The following is a 25,281-nucleotide window of genomic DNA, read 5'->3' as shown; positions in this document are numbered from 1 at the left end:
CTGAGTTCAAATCTGGCCTCAGACCAAACACTTGACACTTACTAGCTGTGTGATCTCTGGGCAAGTCACTTAACCCCAATTGCCCCCTCTCCCCCCCCCCCAAAAAAACACGTTAGTACAGAGTGGCCAAGTTCTTTCTGCTTGGTCAACAATCATCTTTAACATAGACTCTCATTATGAGGACCAATGGGGAGCCTTTGGTTACGCTTGACTTTTAGTCAGATGGGGCTGAGGCATAGGCTCAGCTTACTAGGAAGTGCCTCCATCTCCAGATCATGGTGTATTATCTTGATAACATTATTATAAACACTGGTTTCTTTTTTTCTCTTTTTGTACCCCCAAAGCACTTTTTTCAGGGGTAGGCTTTTGCTTTGAGCCCATATGAAGAAATGTGATGAGTCATGTCAGCCATCGAAATCCAACTAGATAGTTGGGGAGTGTTTTAGAATTGCTGACTATTAAGAACCATCTTCTCCAGCCCTTCATTTTATGGAATTATTTTGTTTCTCTTTTGGTGAAGCAGTTGGGCTTAAGTGACTTGCCCAGAGTCACACAGCTAGTGAGTGTTATGTGTCTGAGGGCAGATTTGAACTCAGGTCCTCCTGACTCCAGGGCTAGTGCTCTATCCACTGTGCCACCTAGCTGCCCCCAGCCCTTCATTTTAAAGATGGAGATACCAAAGCCTAGAAATGTGTAGTGACTTGCCCAAAGGCACACAGCTAATTAAAAACAAAACAGAATTAGAACCCAGGTCCCGTAACTGCTTCTTGCTTAGTGCCATGTGGGAACCATTTTGCTTCAAAGGTTGTTTTGATACATAGCAGGGTTCTCTTTTTTTTTTTTTCGTCACGGACTTCTTTGGCAATCTGATACAATGTTTGGATCCCTTCTCAGAACATAATTTTTCTTAATGTAAAAAAAAGTTGCAAAGGAAACCAGTTTATTGAAATACAGTTATTAGAAGGAAAGAAATAGTTCACAGACCTCAGGTTCAGAACCCTTGGTTTACAGGAAACATGGAGAGAACATTTGCCTTTAATAGCGCTTGAGAATCACCATGACAACATGCAAGAATGCAGGAAAACTTTACCATGACACATTCCAAACATACCAAGGGCTTTGAGAATGTTCTGGTTTGGGAATAGGCTGCCTCGGGGCACCCTGGGCCCTAAAGCTAGTGTCTTCACATGAAGGGGAGCCTCAGGTGGCCACCCAGGATCTCTCTATAGCCCTGGTTTTAGAGATTGTCTTGTAAACATGCAGAGGACCAAAGATGGTGTTTAAAGTCCTACCCAGGAAGGAATTATTATTAAGGAATAAGTCTTCTTTATGTGGATGGTGGTTTTTGTTTGTTTTGTTTTTTTAACGTGAGCTCCAAAATATTAACCAGACACCCCCAGTACCATGTAGACAGTTTTTTATTGATTAACCTAGGGCCTGGATTTCAGAGCTAGAAAGGATTTGAGACATCATTTAGTCCAATGCCCTCGTCTTATAGATGAGGAAATAAAGACTCAGAATGGTAAATACCCTGCTTTTCCTTGAAGATAACTTTGATAAATCTTAACCTGTTTGGAAAATAATTGCTTCCTGAATTTTCCCTCTCTTGCAATCCAGATTGCAGCCAAAGAGGCTGCTACTCTTGCCCTGATCTCTTCAGAGATAAGATGGTCACACCTGTGGCTGAAGTGTGAACCCGAAGCTTTATTTTGTTTTATTTTGGTTTTTGATACCATATCCCCTTTTCTCTGTACAGAGACCCACTTGGATGGGCTTGGCACTGAGCCTTTGTCTCTGATCTTCTCTCTTTTGCCCCCTATGGGCATCACCTTGTGGACAAAACACTTAGTGCCTGGCCTACACCAAGTAGTAATTGTTTGTTCTGGATTTGCTGTTGCATCTCAATTTGGTGTTTCCAACCTCCAAACCAGTCTGATCCTTCTGGCTTAAGGGTGGGGCCTCTTTCCCTTCATAAACACTTATATGTCCAGCCTATTACAGTTGATGAGGCAGACTGCTGTTAAATTGTACTGCTTGGACATTGTCACTTGATGCAGGTGAGGTTAGAGGCTGGCATGCTTGACCATCTGAATTGGGTAAAGAGCTAGGGTTTGTGTGGGCCTGGGATGAAAGAATAATAATGATGATGATACCTCAGATGTATACTATGTTCCGTGGGTCTGCAAGATGCTTTTCTCACAGCAGCACTGCAGTACCAGCGATATGAGGGGTTTTTTTTTCCTTTTCTATTTGGGAAGAGATGGGAAGAAAAAATATAAATGTCTGATAATTGGGGGAAGGGAGAACAGTGTAAGCACCTAAAATGGGGGGAAATTTTAGGTTTAGAAGGGCTTTTTCCTAATTAACCACCCAACATGTATGTATTGAGCATCTTTAGTATGCTTAACAGTTCTAGATGCCCTGAGAGAATACAGAAGAAATACAAGATAACTTCCAGTGTTTTCAAGGACCTCATTATGTAGCTGGAGAGAGAAGGCTTAAACACCCAGACTAGAGTGAATAATTCAAGAGAGTTTCCTAATTAAGCACTAAGCTATGTGGTAGAGGCTGTTGGCGCTGTAGGAGGTCATTGAGGGCCAGGACTCCTGATTAAAGGAGCACGGATACATTGGCAGACCACAGACGATATGGAACATGGAGTTCCTTCTAGAGATTCTGTGACATTATTCCAGGTTGATGTTCACCTGTCTAATACAGAAGAAACTCAGGCACAAAGGATCAAGGTAGAGGGATTATGTAACATTCTTCAGGCAGCTCACATTCAGGAGAAGCAGGAGCCCAGGTTTCTGATTCATGGCTCTGAATGTGGCACGTCACTCGTAACTGCTAGGTGTGCTCCAGGTGTTGTGAAGGGTCTCAGAACTTAATCTGAGTATCACAGAGTTTTAGGCCTAGAAGGGACCTTTGGCATCACCCAGTCAGAGGCTCAGGGGAAGGGCAGTAGCATTTCTATAGCAGTTACTATGTGCCAAGTAATGAGCTAAGTGCTTTACAAGTATTATCTCATTTGATCTTCACAACACCCCTGGGAAGTAGGTACCATTATAATCTCCATTTTACAGTTGAGAGAACAGAGACAGAGGTTAAATGACTTGCCCAGGGTTATACATCTAGCAAGTATCTAAGGCCAAATTTCAACTCGGATCTTCCTGACTCCAGGTCCAGTGCTCTATCCACTGCACCACCTAGCTTCCTCAGAGAATTAAAGTGAGTTCCTTTTTTACCTAGGCAATGGCAAAGGTCTTTGAAACAAAGGAGTAATGGGGCTCTGGGAAAGTTGGGCTTTTGTGGCTCTCCCTGGTTGCCAAAATAAACAAGAAATTCTTCATTCTAGTGAATAGCTAAGTAAGAAGCCTGACAGTTTTATCAGGAATAAAAGTCTCTTGGTTATGTTATATTTTAAGTAGTTTTTTCCTATACCTAATAATACTCTCAAAACAGTGATTTAAGGATAAATCACATACTGAAAAGTGCTGGTGAATGTGATTGCCAGAGCTATCACCAAGCAATATTTGAAAAATTATAGATAATAGGAGAGGTTCTCCAGGACTAGAGAAGGGCAGAATTGTCCCCTTTTTTTTTTCAAATAAAGGGAAGAGAATAGAGTATGATTTATAGGCTAGGAGGTTAATTTCTGGAAAGACTCTAGAACAGCTCATGAAAGAGATGGCTAATGAACATCAAGAAAAGGAAGCAATGATTACAAAAGTCCAGCATGTCTTCATCAAGAACAAGTCACGGGTTTTGTTGGTTTATTTTTTTTTTAAGAAGTCATCAATAAGACATTTTCTGAAAAAGCAGCTTGTGTTAGACTAACCTTATTCCCTTTTTTGACAGGGTTAATAACTAGAAGATGAGGAGACTATAGAGTTTGCTTTGATTTCAGAAAAAAAATTTTGATAAAGTATCTCATGTTGTTCTTATGAAACAGAGAGATGTAAGCTAGAAGATAATGGATTCAGACCCGGTTCCATGGCTGTCCTTCAAACACTGGTGTCTGCTAGGCAGGGGCTCAAAGTTCACTGGGGTGTCTGTAGCGGACCCTGAGCCATTGAGGCCTTTTTAAAATCAAGGACTTGGTTTTAGATGTGAATGGCATCCCTTTCCATTTACAGATGACCCCAAACTGAGAGGGATAACTAATGTCCTACGTGACATTCAAGATTCAAAAAGATCTTGATAGGCTAAAGCACCAGGCTGGATCTAAGTGGATTGCATTTAATGGGGATCAATGTAAAGTTTTGCACTTGGGTTCAAAAAGTCAACTTCACAAGTACACAGTAGGGAAGGTATTAACAGAACAGTGTCTTGGTGGGGAGAAGACCTAGAGGTATTAGTGGACCTGAAGCTCAATAATGATAATAATAGCTAGCATTTATAAAACCCTTTAAAGTTTGCCAAGCAGTTTGTCCCATTTGATCCTCACAGTAACCCTGGGAGGTAAGAGCTATTATTACAATACCTATTTTACAGATGAGAAAACTGAGGCGGGGGGTTAAGAGATTTTCCTAGAGTCACACAGCTAAGGAAGTTTCTGAGGCAAATCTGATCTTCCTGATTCCAAGTGCAGCATCCTAGCATTATGATATCATAGCAATATAATATTACAACATAATAATTAGCAACCAAAACTAGTGTGTGATCATGGGCTGCTTTAAGAGAGACGTAGCTTCTAGAAATAGGGGAGCAGTAACCTCTCTGCATTCTGCCCTGGTCAGGCTGCCTCTGGAATGTTGAGTTCAGTTCTGGATGCTGCAGTTTAAGGAAGTACATCTCTAGAGTCCAGGGGAGCATAGCACAGGGCCTTGAGTCCATGCCATGGAAGAGATTAGGGCTGTTAAGCCTAGAAAAAAGAAGACTTCACTAAGACCAGATAGCTCCCATGGAGTCTTTTGAGGGATTCTTGTGTGAAAGAGGGATTCGATGGGTTCTGTTTGGAGGGCAGAACCACCATGGGTAGAGGAGGAAGAAGAACGGCAAAGAGGCAAACAGGTTCTTGATGTTAGGGACAACTTCCTAACAGTGAGAGCTATCCATAAGGAGAATGGGCTGGAACCACCGGAAGCAATGGGTTCCCTGTCCTTGGAGGTCTTTAAGCCAAGGCTAGATGGTGACTTGTTAGAGTGAGGCTTCCTTTTGGAGGGTGCATTGGACTGGACAGTTACCAGGGTTCCTTGTTATGGCTCTATAGTAAGGACACGAGGCCTTCCACCTACCCCCTGACTCCTTCAGGGACATATCCTCTAAAAGGGCCACATTTGCCCCCAAGGCAAAATGAGGGAGATAGGAAAGCTAATGCTCATAGATACTCATTAGCCTGCTTTTGTTGCCACAGTGGAACAACACTGTACTTTTGCTATCCAGATGGAGAGAGAAAGGACCTTTGGTCGTTTTTTTTCTCCCCCAACAAAGAAAAGGCAGCTAAGCATTAGTCAGGCATGTAAGGACATCTGAATCCACAAGTCACACTGGTTTGACTTTCGGGGAGGCAGCAAGGTATATGGTACTGGGAAGACCTGAGTTCAAGCTGCCTCAGATCATCGGTTATACCTGTGCAAGTCACAGCCTCAGTTTTCCCTTCTGTTAAAGGGTGATAATAGTAGCACCTCGCCTCACAGGGTTGTTGTAAAGCCCAAATAAGTTAACATGCATAAATAGTTTTGCAGACCTTAAAGTACTATAGAAACACTATCACTTTTCTGGCCTGCAGTTTGTCAAACTGAAAAGTGTTGGGGTGGAAATGAAAACTAATGGGAGGGCACGATGAGGTCCTAAAGGCGTTTGTTAGGCAGAAAGGCAAAGCATCTATCCCACCGGGAAACATTTTGCTCCTACCTCAGAACTAAGCTATACATAGTCAGCCCCCTGGGACTGAGCAAAATGTCTCATTTTTAAACATCTTCCGCTAGGTGGTGCGATGGATAGAGCACTGGGTATTAGCCAGGTAACCTTGGCAAGTCACTTAACCTCTGTTTGGCTGTTTTCCTCATCTGTAAAATGGGGATAATAACAGTACCTACTTCCCAGGGCTGTCATAAGGTAAAATGAGATAATAATAGTAAAGTGCTTAGAATGGTTCCTGGCACTATATAAATGTTAGCTATTCAGAAAGGTAATTCTGTAATGCCATCCTGGCCCTAGATGAGCTCTGTGGCTCTTTCAGTTAATAATAATAACAACAGCTAACATTTGTGTGTGTGTGTGTGTGTGTGTGTGTGTGTACACACACATATATGTAAATACAGATATTTAAAACCAAAATATTATATTATGTATGTATGTATATACATATACACACACATGTAATCAGGAAGTACTAAAGATGAACTCTGTGAGCTAAAGCAGCAGTGGGGAAAAATGCAGTTTTGAATTCTGACCATCCATGGTCCTTCAGGGTATCTAAGGTCAACATCACTGCCCCATTGGCTGACCTAGTGTCCTTCAAGAGTTCTCCCATCATTCCTACCCCTCTCCTTTGTGATGTGTATCTGTCACAGGGCTGAAGGGGGCCATAGTATGTTATAAGTGGCCCTCCCTGTTTCTTTCTTTGCCTCAGGACATTTGGGAACGTGGGTCCCTGAAAGCTTTTCGGGGGACCTTTTCCCCCCGTATAGTCAGCCTTTCATTAAACACACAGAGAGCATACTTCTCCAGGGAATGGATGTTGTTTTTCTGGACTTCTGAGACATGTAGTGGTTTGGGGGAAGAAGGAATGGGACTGATTAGGAAGGGGAAGAGTGAGCTCCAGGTTTGTCTCTCCTGCCTTATTTTTCCCCTGGGCCACATTTTGTATGCAAGGGAACATCAGGCCAATCAGCCTCGGAAGAAAAGGGGGGAAAAAAAAAGTTTCCTAAGTTGTCTTTGCCCGAGTTGGCAGCTGCTGTGGGGGTTTATTCAGGGTTTTGTTCCCCAGTGGAGTGCTGTGCGTGTGTGATGACAATGAAGAGACACAGTTAACACTGAGGGCTAATGGTAGAGTTCCGTCATCCCCATTCATGGGCGGAGGGGAAGCCAGCAAGCAGAGGAAGTGAGAAGCCCATGTAATGAGCCAGAGATCACAAACATCATGGCTGTCAGGGCTTTGAGCCTAGAGAGGGGAGAGATGGAGGGAGGGGTGAAAAGGGAATGGGGCTGGGGGGCAGGAGTCTGAGATCGTGAGAGTTGGAAGCTTGCCTTGAGTCCCCAGCATTGTAGATGTCACCTGTCCAAGCTGACATGTGCAGGCTGAAAGAGAGGCAGAATGAGGTAGTGAAAATAGTATTGGACCAAAGGAAGAAACCTGAGTTCTGATCCCAGCTTCGTCTCCTCTTAATTTATCTCTTAAAATGGGGGAGTGAGGGATGTTAATCTCCAAGGTTCCTTCCATAGCTTGAAAATTCTGTAATGATGTGATTCTCTCCCTAAGATTTAGAGCTGGGTGGGACCTTAGAGACCATCTAAACTTCTCTGTCCCCCTTATTTTATAGATAGGTAAACTGAGGCCCAGAAGAGTACAGTCACTTGTATCTACTTTCTCCCCCTTCCCTAATTTTAGACCTGAACTTTCCTCTTTCTGCCTCATCCACTTAGAATTATGGAATCTCAGAGTTGGAAAGGACTAGGAGACCATCTCTAGGCATATCCATACCTAAACAATAATGTCCTCTCTACATGGCTGGCAGGTCATCATCCAGCCTTGACTTGAACATCTCCATGATGGAGAAACCAGTCCCTTCTACTTCTGGACAGTTCTAATTCTTATATCAAGTCAAAATGTTCCCCTGGGTAAATCCCTCCCATTGTTCCCAATTTCCCTCTGATAGAATGTCTGCTTCTGATGAATAAGAAGCGTCTTTCTTCATCCCTAGAATGGTGTTTGCATCTACTTTTCCCCAATTCTCTTCACTTCTTCTCTCTCTTCCTTGAAACTGCCAACCCATTCTCCTAGATGGTCTCTCCCTGTTGATCTACTCTGCTTTGGCGTTGGTTTCTCTGTCACCTCGACGGCAAGATCTCTGGGTCACAGCCGTCAGTGCTGTTTACAGTTGGTGCGGTTAACATTTCACAGTACTGCATGCCAGCTAATAAATAAAGATTTGCCTTCTGGAGTTTTGCCCAGCCATACCCCCCATTCATCATCTCAGAAAAAACTACTACAGCCCATTAAGTCATGATTTCTAGACAAGAATTCATAATGGTCTGACATTTCTGAAGCCTTTACATAATCTTTACAAGGACTTGACTTAAACATTCTTCCCCTGTCTTCTCCAGCAGGGAAGACTGAAGAAATTACTCCTGTTTTTCAGATGAAGAAACTGAGGCTCAGACTGCTTACACTACTTATCCATGGTCTCACAGCCACTAAATGCTTTAAGCAAGATACGAACCCAGTAGTCCAGCATTCTTTCCATAATAAGGTGTAGAAAGAAAGCATTTTCCCTAGAAGTAGCTAATAGAAAGACCCGAGTTCAAATTCAGCCTCAGACAGCTGTGTGACCCTGGGCAGGTCCCTTAACCTCTGTCTGCCTTACTTTCCTCAACTATAAAATGAGATTTGCTGTGAGAATCAAATGAGATAATATTTGTAAAGTGCTTGGCACATAAAAACCACTTAATAAATGCTTCTTACTTTGCCTACAAGAGGCTTTTCCTCTCATATTAGTCAATATAAATAGAGGTTTTACATGCCCATTTTATATGCAGTAATATTATCTCACTTCGGACTCTTTGTGACCCCATTTGGGGGTTTTCTTGGCAAAGATACCAGCATGGTTTTCCATTTCCTTCTCCAACTCATTTTACAGATGAGGAAAAGTAGGCAAAGAGGGTTCACAGAGCTAGTAAGTGTTTGAGGCTGCATTTGAACTTGTGAAGATGAGTCTCCTTGATTCCAAGCCCAGTGCTCGGTCCATTGTACCACCTAGCTGTCCTGTATTAAGTGTTCGGTCCACTAAATCCAGATTTTTTTTTTCCATAGGAACTATTTCTAGCCATGCCTCTTCTATGTTATACTTGTGGAGTTTGATGTTTTGAACCTGTGTGAAATCTATAAACAGATTCCAGCTTCATTTTCTATTATCTTGACCCATGGGTCAAGCATGCTGATTTCTTCTCTTCCCACTATATCATCTATTAGTATGTCATCTGCAAACTTGGCAAGCATATTTTCTGTTGCTTTTTCTGAGCCATTGATAAAAATGTTGAATTGCTCTGAGCAAAGGACAGAACCCTGGTTCACACCACAAGAGACCTTGCTCCCACTTGATATCCATTTAGAAATGACTGTCCTTTGTGTTCCTTCATCCAGTCAGCTGCCTCTAACTATACCATCATCTGTTCCCACCTTTCTCCATATTACTCATTAGAATACTTTGTCAAATATTTTGCTGAAATCTAGGTATGCTATAGTTAGAACGTTTCCCTACCCTACCAATGTAGTTATGTTCCCCAAAAAAGAAATTAGCTCAGTTTGGCATGACCTGTTCTTGAAGAAGCCAAGCTAGCTTTAGTGATTATTGCTGCCCTTTCTAAATATTCACAAATTATCCTGTCAATAAAGTTTTCTAGAATTTTCCCAAGATGAGAGGTCAAGCCCACCACCCTTTAGTTTGCAGACTTTTCCTTTTGTTGAAGATTAGAACCCGTCCTGCCCTTGTACTCTTGGGCACCGTGGTCTTTCAAAGTTTCTGACATTAGCTAAGCAGTCATCTGTCAGTTCTTTAAATGCCTTTGCATGTGGCTTCTCTGGACCTACTGACTTGAGCTCATGGCAGACAGCGAGGTATCATCTACTCACTTATCTTCAGTTTCAAATCACCTTTCTTCTAGGATTGCCTGAAAGCCTGCCAAGAACAGATCGAGGCTGTGTTGGTGAACAATCTAAGGCAGGTTCGACAAGAGGAGCAGCAGAGGAATCCAGCAAAGACGGTGGATGAACTGGATCAAGCCAGCACCCCCACAGACGTGAGGGATGTCAACCTGTGAGGGTGCCAATGCAGAGGGAAAAAAAGAGAGAGAGAAAGAGAGTAGTGCTTGCTCTCCAGACTCCCATTTGGGCGTTTTCTTACTTCGTGCGATTTTTTTTGGGGGGGGGTGTGTACGTGTGTTTTTTAGAAAACTTTTTTTAATCTACTCCCACCTAGAAATATTTAAGGGTCTTTTAGAAAAGAAAAAAAAGAAGCTTACAAAAAAATTGAACTATTAAAAATATCTGGTGCCTATAACGTTAAAAAGAAGGGAATCGTGATCTTTGTGACAAGTTACTGCTTGGTTATGTATAGTAAAATGCTTATATGAAAGCATACAAAGGAGCTAGAGAAACATATGCCTGCAGATGTGGGAACAAAGCAGATTATACTCTATTTTTCCATATTATGAACTAGTGCATACATCCCCGATTTAGATGGGAGAAAAGAACTATATGATTCATGGTTTAATTAGATTGCAAAGCAATGGACTGATGGAGTTGGGGAAATGAGGAAGTAATGAGGGGGCAACCCAGAGAGATAATTATCTCTGATGCAATTGAACCGTTCTGGATGCAAAAGTTCTTTGGCTCTTAAGTCGCCTTTGGTTTAATTGGAAATGTATGTTGGATTTCTCTGAGTTAGTTGTGCCTCCTCCCATCTGCAGCAGCTGCTGCCAAGGAAAGAAAGAAGATGCTTTACTTTGCCAGGCAGATACAGGTGATTGGTTCCTGGGTGTGATGTGTTACTTCTCCTTTAAACATGCTCCACCACCAACAGCTGTACCACTGTGGGTGTAAGGGAAAGCTCAGCTTTGGGCCATTCCCAGGGGCTGTGTTTTAGGGCAGAGAAACAGAACCAGCGTCTGAATTGCTGCAATAACAAGGGTGATGAGGTCTTCACATCCTTCGCCAGTCCAAATTAATTCCATGGACTGATGAACATTTCTTATCCACAGCTCAGCATTATTATAAACCATTCCATTCAAAAAGCACTTTGAAAATTATTCTTGAGGGATAAATGGGATGGTTTATGAAAATCATGTGGAATAAAGGATAGAGGGGTTGAAAAATGCAGTCCTCCTCTCCCCCCCTCCCCAGTCTGTAGTATTGTTTCTATATTGCATCTGATATACTCTCTCAGTAACTCCTACATTAATGCTAGAAGATGAGAGACCCCATTCAGGTGACATTCCCATCACAACATTCCTGATGAAATTCCAAAGGAAAAAAATGTTATTCCTGTGTCACAGAAGGATCTTAATACACCTACCTGCACACTTCTCCTTTGGGCCTTAAAAGAAAAATTACTGTTAGTGCAAAAGTCAGGTGACTGAACACCAGAGGCGCAGTGTTGTGTTTTGTTTTTTCCTTTTTTTTGAGGGGGGGGGTGGTTAATTTTATTACAAAATTGTATTCAGTGTACTTGAATTTTTTTTTCCACTTTGTTTCAAAGAGGGAGCAAAGGAGTTGGAGCAGCAAAAAAAAAATTTGCACAGTTATATTAACAGGTTTTAGGGGGTGTATGAAGCTGTTGTTTGAAATATTGTTTGCATTTTTTAAAAGAAATCATAATGGGCTACTTTGAAGCATTATTTTATAAACAGACTTATGTCTGGCAATATGAGGGTTGAAAATGCAATTTTTAAAAATATTAGGATATCTTTCATTTGTTTTTATCTGGGGTTTTTTTTTGTTGTTTGCGCTGCTAAGAAGCTACGATCATTCATTTTTATCCACATTAACAGTACTTAGCTGTAATGTTTCACTGAGTGTGCTGCTATTTTATAAACATTTTGATAATATATTATTTTACTGCTTAAATTTCAAATCCTGAAGCAGGTGGTTAAGTTGAGCTTATAAGTTCTGTGATTTACTGGAAAAGCCCGTGTATACCTTTTGTTTTTCTCTGATAGTGTATTCATTTTTTTTCCTGCTCATATTCTGCAAAAATGGCATTTACTTTACCTCAGGTTTACTGGATACAGAATAAAAGGTTCACACTCTTTTTTCCTAATACCTCACAACCTTCTGCTGGGGAGCCTTTTCATATCCTTGATAGAAGAGATGGGAGATAATCGATCTCTTCTTCCTTCAGAAGGAAGACAGGGCTACTTTAGCCTAGAAGGGGGCAGCTTGTTCCCTGAGAACCATTTCTGACCACAAGGACATTGACTCAGGCTCCCATTTGGACTTAAGGATCCTCATCATCATAGTGGAAAAAATACACTGAACCACAGGGAGTCCCTCTAGGGCATATATTTATGCACGAGCAACTAGGCAGTGGATTTAGAAGTCTGGTTTGCCCTCATTGACCAGGTGTCAGGAAGAGAGAATAAAAATGAATCTTGGCAGCTTGTTTGCAGATCTATATTTTGCATGCCTTTAAAGAGAAAAAAGCCTTCCCCTTAGCCAATCTGGTCATGCAGGGTCTTTTATTGCAAAGGGCCTCTCCCTCCTTCCCCAATCTCTGGCTCACTAAATGCCGAACACCAAACCTCAAATGTAATTTTATGGGGATGATTCCTCCTACTACTGGCAAACCTAGGCCCTTTGCCAGTGGTTACTAAGCAAATTTCACCTGGAAAATTTAGGTCTTATTTACCCAACCTGAACTTGGGATAGCTTAGGGTACTAGGATAAACCTAAAGGAAAAGACCGTGAGTCCACTAAGAGTCATCAGTGATTAGAGTTTGTTTCTCAAAAATCTTAGAAGGACAGACATACTGCTTCCCTCTAAAGGTGACTTCTGCATAGGTGAATGATTCTGTCACACTAGGCTTACAGAAAGGTGCTTCTTGAAAAGGAATTTCTAGGGGGAATTCTCGTCTCTAAGATGGAGGCTGAAAATCCAGTCAGCAAGCCGGCCCCCATTTATTTAAATGCTCATTTTTGGCAGGGTAGTTATATACGTGAGACAGGATCATTTTAAAATTCACAATGAAGAGACTTTGAAATAACAATGTCCAAATGAGGAAGGGTCAAGAAATTGGGGACTTCTTCTCAACCTCTTCTCCCACCCCACCCCCTTCCGGGCCCCAGCACTTCTGGCGCTAGCTTTTCTTTTCCCTTTCCTTTTTTACTTTTAGTATCATATAGGCCTGTGTAATGAAGTCGGTTTTGAGGAAGCACACTTATGCAGAGAAAAGAATCCTTGGTTAAGAAACTTAGGCTCTTTCTCCGTTGACATTGTTTCTTTCTGAGAAGCTTCTGTTCCAGCCTCCAGATTACCCATTAACTTTAGTTTATTCCTTTATCCTTTAATCCCATCAAAGGAGTTGTGCCACCAGTAGTTATTTTTCCCCTTTTATCCATTCTCCCCTTCTTCCTTCCCTTCCTTTCTTTCCTTTCCATTGAGAGCTTTTCAGACCTTTTATTTTTTTGCATTATGGTGCTTTCCATTCAGTAGTCAAATCTGTAAAAAACGAAACACCAAATACAGTATGATAACATAATATGATAAAATACAGGTTCATAAAAGCCGAGGAACCTGGAGGTAGGGATTCTCCTCACCAGGACAGACACACATAGGAGTCCTCCCCAAGGTGAAAAAAAAGATTAAGGCCTACCAAGGAAGCCCAGCCCTGGGGAATGCTCTGGGGAGTTACTGTCAAACAGCTTACAGTGTCTACAATTAGTCTGTCAACTTAATCCATGGGAGAGACCCTTGTCCGCCTCCCTTTTTAGCTAAGTCGGAGCCCCTCACTGGATGCAGTGAGGGCCAAGAGGGTTGTGTCCCCAGGGCAGAGATTTAAATGGCCGGGTCAGAAGATGGACCTGGCTCTGATACCACATGCTCTCTGTAGCATGTTGGGGTTCCCTTAGTTCAGAACATTAAGAATCTGTTTAGATTATGTCCTGATGTCCATACAACAGACAACATGATGCTGTAGTACCTTAGTTCGGGGCCTCTCTTAGAGAGGAAGCAGGAGTCTTATTCTGTGTGACCCTGAGTAGGGCTATTGAGGAGAAAACTGCACCTTATAATATGTAAATATTACTTTTCTAAAGTTAAAAATAATTGGATTGGAAGATGAGGATAGAGAGAATATTAGAGCAAGCCAATTTGAAATTGACCAGACTTGCAGGACACCAGGATTTCTGCTGGCATAGTTCATTCACCCTTTGAAGTAGTCCAAGCTTGTGCATAGCTTTAAAGGGGGTACATTAAAGCTTAGACTGTAAAGCCCCGCCCATTCTCCCTACCGCCTCCAGAAATGATATTCAGCATAGAATGAATAGAGGTCTGCTAGTATGAAACTTAGAACATCTTTCAAGGGATGTTGGAGATGATATCTATTTACATCATAAAATTGGGGGCCACAATTCAAGAGAAACTGTTTTACTCCATCTATCTTGTAGCATCAAATGAGTATGGACTCTAAACAGCCTAATGTCTTCAATTCGACAAGAACTACTCCCATGCCTTTGTATGTTGTTGATTTTTGGCTCCCCATTGTGAAATAAATAAATATATGATCTTGCTACATCTTGTAGCTCGAGGTTACCCTTGCCCTAGAGCCCACTTTGGTGGGAGAAAGGGTTGGATAAAAGTCCTTGAAGACTATACTCTTTACAGCATCCTAAATATTCTAGCAAGCCCCTGCCCTTAATAAAACAGATGTGTTTCTTACTTCTGACCACTGCCCATAATTTGGCAACTCTTAAATTCCCATCAAATACTAGGCCACTGGATTTTTTCCATTATGTTCCATTACCACGTACCTCAGTTAACTCAGTTGCAGAGTTTCCGGTCTTGAACTTTTTTTTTTCTGCTTTAATGAGTGTGATGCCACATCATTTCAACTTTCTTCTCTCACAATGGGCTCTTTAAGAGGCATGGTTGTTTTAGAGGTGGGGGGATGCTAGAGAGTGTTGCCATAGACATGCTCCATGCGAACAAAGTCTGGAGAAAGTATATGAGGTTGCTTTATTGAATCAGACTGTGACATGTAGCTGATTGCCTCTTAAGAAGGCTGATTTGTTCAGTGTTTTTAAAATTAATAACCTGTTCTTCCGACTAGTTTGAAGTTGGATTTGAGAAATGGTTTTGGATGCAATTAGGTATGCTGTATGGACAATAAACTCACCATGACCTAAATTCTCTGGCCATCTTGACTCATAATTCATAGATCAGTAGTCCTGAGAACAGAATTGTACCATCGCCAATCATACACATTTTGAAATTGTTTGCACCTCTCTCAATGACATTGGCTATTAAATTTTGGGCATATACTTATCAAAAAATACTTCTTGAATGACATATATATATACCTGGGGGACACATTAAATGTATTTCATGGGGGTGGGCACTTAGATCAAAATATTACAACGTTAATGTTATTTTTTCTTTCAGTGACAGTGTAGCCATTTTGCTTAATTTAAAAACATTTTAAGGCAGATGGATAACAAATATTACTAGGGCTTAAAAATTGGCCTCATGGTCACTTCTGGCTTAACATGAGACATATGTGAGGTTCACATGACATCTCTAAGCACACTGGCTTCACCTTTTATCAGAGAATGTATATTGGGTCTGCATCCTTGGAATCGTCTACCTTTCTACTTCTATGTACAGGGTAGGACTATGCTGAAACTTTCTTAGGTAGTACCACTCTAATGTAATAGTTTGGTTTTTTGTTTGTTTTTGCAAGGCAATTGGAGTTAAGTGACTTGTCCAGGGTCACACAACTAGTGTCAGGTGTCTGGTCTGAGGCCACATTTGAACTCAGGTCCTCCTGACTCCAGAGCCGGTGCTCTATCCACTGCATCACCTAGCTGCCCCTAATGTAATCGTTTGACCCTTACTCCAAACTCTTTGTCTAGGCTGTTGGACTAGCAGCAACCCTTTTGCCTTTGAGTGTGTTTCCCCTGCTCCTCCAGGAATCCCAATCAGTTAGAGGATATTTGGATTACCTATATATACTTCAAGTACCTGTTGTATATATGTCAAGAATCTTTCATTTTTCTTATTGGAGGTAATTCTTTCAACACCACAGACTGTGACTTTACAAATGCTCTTCAACCGTTGCTGAAGCTAATATATAAATATCACCTAAAGCCTACTTGGTGATGAGGTCCTCAAACAAAAGACGTGCAGTCCATCACAAGGCCTATACTCAAAGCTTTTTGGTAAGACCTTCCAGAGCTTGTAATCCACTAGCATACTTTTCAAGAATACATGGTCAACTCTATGCCCCAATGAGGCTGTAGAGTAGGACTTTAAAAGTAGATGGTCTTAGTCATTTTATTTAAATATCAAAATTTACTTTCTCTCCAATTCTGTACTTCGCCTGCTCCCTTAATGTTTTTATTTTAATTTTGCCTGGGTTCAGCACATTTAACAAGACAATGTCTGAATAAAACTTAAAATTAATTCAAAGTCCTATTCTAGTGCCTCATTCTAGTCCTGAGTTCTTGAGGGGTTATGCCAGTAGAATACAATTTCTAGAACAGTTCTTAACTCTTGGGTTATAGTCCCCTTTGGCAGTATGGTGAAACCTATGGACTCTTTCCCAGAATAATGTTTTTAAGTGCATAAGATAAAATCAAATTGCACAGGAAACCAAATGTATTGAAATGCATGTATTAAAATATCTTTAAAAAATAGATTCACAGACTCCAAGTGAAGATACTCCTGCCAGGTATTCCTACCAATCTGGAAATGGTTTCAATTTCGGACTATATATCTGTCATCTAAGAGCCAACCTAACCATGTTCAGAAAAAGGTTCAACAGATTGCCTGCAGTGATGATTTTTTCAGCCATAGCAACTCAAAAATACAGGATTATGATCTTTATCAGGAAAATAAGCACCCACTCTGATAAGTCACCAATTTTAAAAGTAAGAGGTACCACCAGAAGAGGATTTTTTTTTTCATGGCCAAGTTCAATATTATACCAAAGCATTCTCCCTCTACTAGGCAGCCTTCTGTAGTGCTAAAAGAGCTGAACTTGGAGTCTAAAGACATTGGCTCATATTTCAATTCTGATACTGGCTGTGTCACCTTGAGCAAGTCATTTTAACTTCTCTCAAGTTTCCTCATCTGTAAGATGGGAATAGTATGAAGACTTGCATTTCCTAATTAAGCAGGATTGTCATGGCTGAGAAAATGTTTTGTAACTCTTAGTGTACAGAAGTGTATTGTATTTTTGGTAAAGTGGAGGAAAAGTGAGAACTTCCCTATAGGTTCCCTATGCTGTAACAACTCTTCCCTGACATAGAAACACGGCTCATTTGATTCTTATAATCCTAGAAAGTTACCTGGGACACTGAGAGGTTAAGTGACAGCTTATAGGTGCTAGATGCAGGGCTTGAACTCATTTCTTTCTGATTTCAAGGGAAGTCCTCTATCCACTGTTACACTTGGAAGAGCCATTTATGTAATGGCTATTCTATGCTGGATATTATCCTAAGAGCTTTAAAAAATATTTCACTTGATCTTCACAACTGTGTGAGGTGGATGCTGTTTTTATCCCCTTTTTACAGTAAAAGAAACTGAGGCAAAAATATTAAGTTGCACAGGGTCATTCAGTGTCTGAGACCCGATTTGAACTCAGGTCTTCTTGACTCCAGGCTCAGCTCCCTGCCACTCAGCATGCTATATACATATGAATTATTATCACCAGAAAAAAGTCCTAACATCTCCAGTAACCACAGGTCGAGAAGATCAAGAGAAAGTCAACCAATAACAATTATGAACTCCCATGGTTTGTACTAGGCAGTTTGAGGGAATATTAAAGAAGCAGGAAGATGTGGTCCCAACTCTCAATGAGTTTTCAATGTGATTAGGGAAATGATACACAGGTATATGAAACTAGTTAAGGAACACTTGAAAAGTAAATTTGTCAAGTGCAAATTTCAATATTGTGCAAATGGAGTACATAGTACTTAAGTCTCATGATGCCTAAAAATGGATCACACTTTCTGGGAGAAGAGTTTTACACAAATTCTGAAATCTTGAGAGAAATTTTCATGGAGGGTTTATACTTAACCATAAAGCATTAGAAACCAAATTCTGAACAATTTAAGTTAGGGAATTGGGATGGGGCTAAAGAATAAAATAACTGATTATTTATATGTCTCAAAGTTTGCAAAGCATGTTATAAATGTAATGAGGACCATTATATAAATTGCCTCATTTGAGCCTTATAGCAACCTTGGGAGATAGTTACCCCAAGCAGTAGAGTCCCCATTTACAGATCTGGAAATAGACTAAGGTTAAATGACTTGTATAGAGTTACTCAGCAGTCAAAATGGCAGAGATAGTGTTTCAGCTCAAGTCTCCTTTAACGCATCACTTTTTGCAATGTATTTAGCTGCCTCCGCACACTGAAAAGTTAAAGAAACTAAATACTCCAAGAGGAGATAACTTCAAAAACATAGTTTAGCAGAAAGCCATCTGGCCAAATTCAGAAAACCACAAAAATTGAATGAATATGAAATTACCATTCAAGTACTACTGCAGTTGAAGAGATAAGTCCGGATCTAGAAAAATCTCTGGTAGCCTTCGCTGTCTCTCCTTATCTTTCTGCTGGCTCTGCTTTATTTCTCCTAGAAAGTCCCACAATATAACAGTTCTGACAAAAGACCTTGAGACCATTTGACAAAAACTTTAGGGAAAACTGGAAAGCAGTCTGGCAGAAATTAGGTTTACACTAACATTGAAAAGCAGTTTGGAACAATGCCCCCCAAATTGTAAAACTCTGCATCTTATTAAGATCCAGTGATACTACTACCACTACTAGGCCTGTACATCCGGAAAAAAAAAGCAAGATGAAAAAAAATATATATGTAATATACACGTGTGTATATATACATATATAGTACATGTATATGTGTGTATATATATATACATACATCGATATATATCAGCTCTTTTTGAAGAGGCAAAGAACTAGAAACTAATGGGGTACCTATCAATTTTGGAATGGTTGACCCGTTCAGACCTTAGTTATGGTATATGAATGGAATGCTCTTGTGCCCTCAGAAATGATGAAAGGACAGTATAGAAACCTGAGGAGACTTGTATGAACTAATTCAGAGAAAAGTAAGTAGAACTATAACAACAACATTGTAAAGACAAATGACTTTGATAGACCTCAGAATTCTGAGCATTACAGTGACCAAGATGATTCCAAGGAACTGATAATGAAACATGCTAACCATTTCCTGATAGAGAGGTGATAGACTCAAGATATAGAATGAGACATACATGTTTAGACAAGGCCAATGTAGTAATGTGTTGTGCTTAAATGCCAATTTGTTACAAAGGGTTCTCTCCCTCCCCTCCTTGGGGGAATGGAAGGGGATAGTGGAAGGTATAGACAATAAATATTTGTTCACTGAAAATAATTTTTAAAAATGTTAAAAAATAACAAAGGACACTGAGATTTGTTGGCCAGAAAATTGAACCAGTCTTTAGGAATACATCAACTCTGCCTACCACCCTATGATTCTCCTTTATCTCACCCACATATCAGTGCCCACATATTTTTAATTACCATCTCTATGGTGACAATTCTCCAATCTACCTATCCTGCCCTATCTCTACTGACTACCAATCTTGCATTTCCAACTGCCTTTCAGACAGCTCAAACTGGATATCCAGTAGACACCTTAAACTCAACATGTCCAAAACTGAAGCCCTTATCTTTCTACCTAACTCTCCTCCACTCCTACTTTTCCTATTAGTTCCTCCAGCTCCCAATGTAGGTGTCATTCTCATCTCCTTACTATCTCTCACCCCACCATTTCCCATCTGTTGCCAAGGCCTACAGACTTCACTTTTGCAGCATCTCTCACCCCCTTTGCTCCTCTGACATTGCCACCCCTCTAGTACAGGCCCTAATCACCTCATCCTTGGACTACTGCCATAGCCTGCAGGTCGGCTTGCCTGCCTCAAGTCTCTCCCCCCTCCAATCCATCCTCCATTCAGCCACCAGAATGATTTTCCTAAAGTACATGACTGACCATGTCACCCCTCCACTCAATAAACTCCAGTTATTCCCTTTAGCCTCCAGGGTCAAATACAAAATCTTCTGTTTAGCATTCAAAGCCCTTCATAACCTAGCTACCACCCTTCTCCTTCTACCTTTCCAGTCTTCTTACACCTTACTCCTGCCATGTATTTTTCTATTCTTCCATCAAACAAGAAGCGCTATCTCCTGGCTCTGGACATTTTCTCTAGCTGCCTCCAATGTCTAGAATGCTTTCCCTATTTATATCTGCCTCTTAGCTTCCCTGGCATCCTTCAAGTCCAAACTAAAACCCCATCTTCTACAGAAAGTCTTTCCCAACCCCTCAATTCCAGTGCCATCATTCCTTCTGTTGATTATTTCCTATTTATCCTGAATATAACTTGTTTGTATATATTTGTTTGCTTGTTTCCTCTCTCCATTAAATTATAAGCTGCTTGAGGGCAGGTACTGTCTTTTGCTTCTTTTTGTATCCCCAGCACTTAGCACAGTGCCTGACAAATAATAGATGCTTAATAATATTTACTGACTGACTAATCTAACCAACACTTAATTTTTGGTTTATTTAAAATGCTGCTCTGGAAATATTTTCCATTATAATTATGTAATATGTGATATATATTATAGAACTATAAATATAATTCTATAATATATAATTAAAAAATAATATTTTCTATTATATTATTTCTGACTTAACAGTTTGATTAAGTCTCCCATGATGTTTCTGACAACACCTTTCAACTGTGGGGTAATTATTCTATGGCCAATTTATCCAAGCTTTGTAGACGAGGAACTGGTCACTGCCACACTTTCTGTCAAGTCCACTAGATGGCACAAATGTAGCTCTTGTCTGACCTCCCCAAAGCAATCCACACAAATTCAAGTTTTCCAAGGCCATTAGGCAGAAGCCTTCCAAGTCCATTAGGCCATCCAGAGATGGGAGGCCACAGCAGATTCCTTCAGCTTCTGAAATACCCGATTTGATTTTAGGTAATCCAAATCTGAATGTATATTGAAGCTAGCACAGAAATTTGTATGAATGTCTTCTTTCCTTCCCTGCCTCATGAGAGTCTGTTTCTGTTTTGTTTTGTTTTGTTTTTTAGTTTTTTTCTTTTTCTGCACTGGACAAGCATCAATTAACATGAACATTTCCCTATGCAAAGAAGAACAGAAAAAAGAGAATTATACACGAAACTGTGTGTCTCTAATACAATTTGGCCCCTTTTAAAGCAAATAATACATTTAATATTACCTTTAAAGATGTCCATCTTTCCTGGGTCTCTCTCCAAATTTTTTTTTGTTCTCTTCCGTGCGTGTTTTTAAATGCTTCAATGAACCTTTTTCCTTATTTGGGACATCATTATCCCTTAAACTCTGCTCTTCCTGAAACTCTGCAAAAATTAGAAATAAAAATAAGCCCTTCCTTATGACAAATAAGCACAGTCAAGCAAAACAAACCTCCACACCAACCACATTCTAAAATATGTCTCTCACTCTGTATTAATCCATTGTCTCCCATGAGAAGTCCGTAGCAAGCTTGTTACATCACTGAATGTAACATGAATTCAATGTTGGCCATTGCAATGATCGCTTCTTACCACCTCCACACATATCTTCAGTTCCTAGTCCAAATATTTTCCTTAGAATTATAAACAGAAGTATGATTTAAAAAAAAAAAAAGCAATTCAGCCCCACCATCTTCAGTCATTTTTTTGACTCCTGGAGCATTTGATCCTTCTCTTGCCCCCAACATAGATTTTTTTCTACATTGTATAATTATGATTTTTTTGAAATCCATTTTTATTTTATCTATAACTATAAAAATTTAAATGATAAAATTATATAAATAATTATGCATATTATATGCAGGGCATTCTCAAAGATTCGAAGAAGTAATTCAGCTAAATTTGATATGCTTACTATCATTTGCAAGACTTCACATTAAATTTCTTTACCTTATAAGTTTGGTTGAATTTAAATAGTATTTTTAATGAAATAAATTACAACTTGGAAGATGTTTAATGTAATATAGTAATTATACATAAACTTAATTTTGATATTGGACTTCTTAATTTGAACAATGGTTTGTGGCATCTGGCTCAACACCAGACAAATACCGTCTTATATCTGGTTCCACATTGGGTTTATATTTGGATTTGGATTTCAAACAAGACTAAAGTGAAAATGCTTGCTTACACAAATATGTTGTAGAAACAGTAGAAATTTCACAAGCTTTCTTGCTGAGAGATGGAGATTCATTTTTTTTTTTTAGCCACCCAACCAATCAATGAAAATGAATAGTTAGGATATAAAATATATCCTTTTCTACTGGCTAATGACAAGTTATGTATTAAATGATAAATATAAAGTACAATTGCATATATTGCTTCATTTTTAACAACATTGATATATAAACAACCTTTGTAAGGAAAGAATCTCTTCAGATGTGACTTCCTTCTCTTCTACCATGGGCACACCAGCCATATTCTCACAGAAATTCTACAACTAGCCAGTGTTGTCAGCCAGTTCATTTAAACATTTGCAAGGTAAAAGAATAGAAACATGAGCAGAAAATAAGTTTAAATTGGAAAATGGCCTTACTGCTGCAACTAGAGGCAATATGTGGTTTGTTTTTTTGCAGAACATTTGTGATGACCTGTGATGGTTCCAAGACGGCTTAAAAATGTACATGGCTAGTAACCATTTACACTTACACCAAGAACACAAACGTTTGTTACTTCTTGATTGTATGATTACACAGCTTATGAGGCATGATTACAGGGTAACAAAGGGGAACAAGGGAGTTACTCTGGTATAGTGTATGGAACACAAATGAAGGTCCTATGCCTATGTGTTTGATGATTCATTGAGAATCAGTTTGCACTCAAATGTCAAACCTTCATGGCAGTTTGGGAACAATTTGATAACTGGTTGAGAAACTGAAAGAATATACTTTGCTTAGTTAGAAGTACTTTGCACGTGATTATCATGGTTTCAGATCTCTACAGAAATACACGTATAATGCTTCAAAGTTGCACATGCATGTTGTCAGAAAAGAAAGATATATTTGTAACATAATTGGGCAGTATCTACTGCGTAAGGTGCCAACACAGAATTTTTAGTGCAAAACCCTTAGCCCATTTTTCCTAAATGGGAACCATTGTACTATATCATGCTGCCTTTCACTGGAATAAACAGTTAAAAATTTGTTGTTATGATCTTTAATTTTATAATGTTTACTTGTGAGATTGAAATCTTACTACTTTTTATGTCTTTATGCTAACTAATTTTTGGTTTAGAAATTTTGAATGACATTTCATATTATTCTCCATTTAATTTCTAATTCTCCTTCAAAATATATTTTAACTTAATAGCTCTAGAAATATTAGTTATTTATGAAGTCTAAAATTAGATATTACACCTTAGGTAATTCTTAAGGAAATTTTTGTTCCTTCTAAGAGATATCATCTTAGGGCTTGTTTGTTTTTTTCTCTACCTTAAATTTGCCATAAGTTAGTTATCAATGATTCACAACTGCTTCATGAATAGACATTAAACATTTTAATTAAACTAATTAAATAAATAATATATTGACTTTTTTTTTAAAAACATGCCAATTATTTCCACTCTATTGTAGCCATACATTGGACTCAATCTGTTTGGTGATTTTTCTCTAATGATGCTGGGTCAAGCACCAGGGTTCTCCTCACTGTTAGCTGCCAGAAATCAACACTTATCATTACTTAGCTTTTACAAAAGGATATTTACTTTGTACATACAGTAAAAATAGAAGTAAAAACATTTCTCCTCCTTTCCCCAACACATGGGGACACTCTCAGACCACCTCAGACCACGAGGAGAATGGGGAGACTTAATGAAATTTCTTCATAGCATTGGTCCCACCAACTTCATGTCCAAATGTAGCCTAATTCTTCCTGTGTCTGCATCTTAGCTACTACTTGGCTGGATCTCAAAGATCATTTTTCAGGGCCTATATGCTGGACCAGCTGGTCACAAAACCTAGCTTGATATCAACTCCACATGCGGACCTATTGGTGGCTTACTCTCCTGTCCTTTTGAAACTCCTTCACCTAAATCACCAATCTCCTTCACTTAAAATAGAAAAAAAATGCAAAAAGGTAAAGAACAGAGCCCTGTTTTAATGGGCCACCTGCTCATCTCAGAGGAGGTCTGAGGCCTCTCCCTTTACCTCCTTATCCCTTACTTGAATAGCAGCTGGCAAGAGAGACACTGAGCAAAGGTAGGGCCAGGCCACTTTTGCGTGCACCCCAGTTCCAACTCCATAGCTAACCAAAAAAGGTTCCTCTTCACCATATGGTTAGACATTTATGCACGCTTCAAAGTCCACATGGGGCCAGCATCAGTTAAGTACTCTGTGCAGGCTCACAAAAATTGAGGTCACTGACCAATCCTATTGTATTGCTAAAAAGAACCCTGCCTCACAACAAAGTACAACCAAGCAAAAGATATTGGTCTTGACTAATACGGGTAGGTTTCCTTCCACCATCTTGCTTCGTTAAGGAAGGAGTAATGCTTCATCAACAATACAGTGGAGTTATGATTTATCATTGTAAGTATCAGACTTCTGATGTACAGTATTTCAGTATTGTTTTCCTTCACATTATTGTGGTCATCTACCATTCTTACACAGAGCTTACCTTCAAGACCCAACTAAAATCCTATCTTCTACAGAAAGCCTTTCCAAATCCCTCTTAATTCTAGTGCCTTCCCTCTGTTAATTATTTCCTATTTATCTGGTGTGTTTGTTGCATCCTGCATTAGATTTTGAGCTCCTTCAGGACAGGGACTATCTCTCACCTTGACAAGTGGTGGGCACTTAATGAATACTCACTGACTGACTCACCACTTCATTCTTCCTGATGTTCTGGAAAGTAGGGAATACATGCCTCCAGCCCTTTCACTTTTTTCAGGATGACAATGAACTTGAATTTTGCGGGTTCATAAGTGTTACTTGATACTGACAGAAAAGCAAACATAGCATCTGGGGTATGCTAATAAATATTTAACAAACAGTTCTCCAGAAGAAGAAAAAATGTCCCCACCACACACTTTAAAGTTTAATCTGAACTATTAACATTTTCTCTATCATGTTAAGTTTAGACAATCAACAAAATCAAGTCCTGATTTGTAGCAGTTTGCTTATTTCTCAGATATATAAACCCACACTGAAAATTTAACAACCAGCTCTTACTGGCTCCAGAGCATCCCTACATGATAACATACTCTGCAAATTACTACAAAATCCTACTTATTTATCCTTGAAACCAGGTCTTCAAACTGTTTGGGTTTTTTTTTTCC

At 39.7% G+C, this 25,281-nt stretch overlaps 1 protein-coding gene and 1 long non-coding RNA gene across 2 annotated transcripts in view; one reads left to right on the top strand and one right to left on the bottom strand.

Moving 5' to 3' along the window:
- CCND2 (cyclin D2) overlaps positions 1–15,065 on the top strand; it is a 39,833-nt gene extending 24,768 nt beyond the window's left edge. The window contains exon 5 of the mRNA XM_021001543.2: positions 9,829–15,065. Within this exon, the coding sequence (XP_020857202.1) occupies positions 9,829–9,984 (156 nt within the window). The 3' untranslated portion in view covers positions 9,985–15,065. The remainder of the gene's footprint in view (positions 1–9,828) is intronic.
- A 3,367-nt stretch (positions 15,066–18,432) lies between these two features.
- LOC144457735 (uncharacterized) overlaps positions 18,433–25,281 on the bottom strand; it is a 27,958-nt gene continuing 21,109 nt past the window's right edge. Inside the window, exons 2-3 of the long non-coding RNA XR_013487194.1 lie at positions 21,194–21,332; positions 18,433–18,517 (exon numbers count right to left, since the gene is read on the bottom strand). This is a non-coding gene — a long non-coding RNA (uncharacterized LOC144457735). The remainder of the gene's footprint in view (positions 18,518–21,193; positions 21,333–25,281) is intronic.

This window comes from Phascolarctos cinereus, unplaced genomic scaffold, assembly GCF_003287225.1.
Source record: "Phascolarctos cinereus isolate Bilbo 61053 unplaced genomic scaffold, phaCin_HiC Scaffold_1;HRSCAF=81, whole genome shotgun sequence".
NCBI lineage: Eukaryota > Metazoa > Chordata > Mammalia > Diprotodontia > Phascolarctidae > Phascolarctos > Phascolarctos cinereus.
This window is presented reverse-complemented; position numbering and strand designations above follow the sequence as displayed.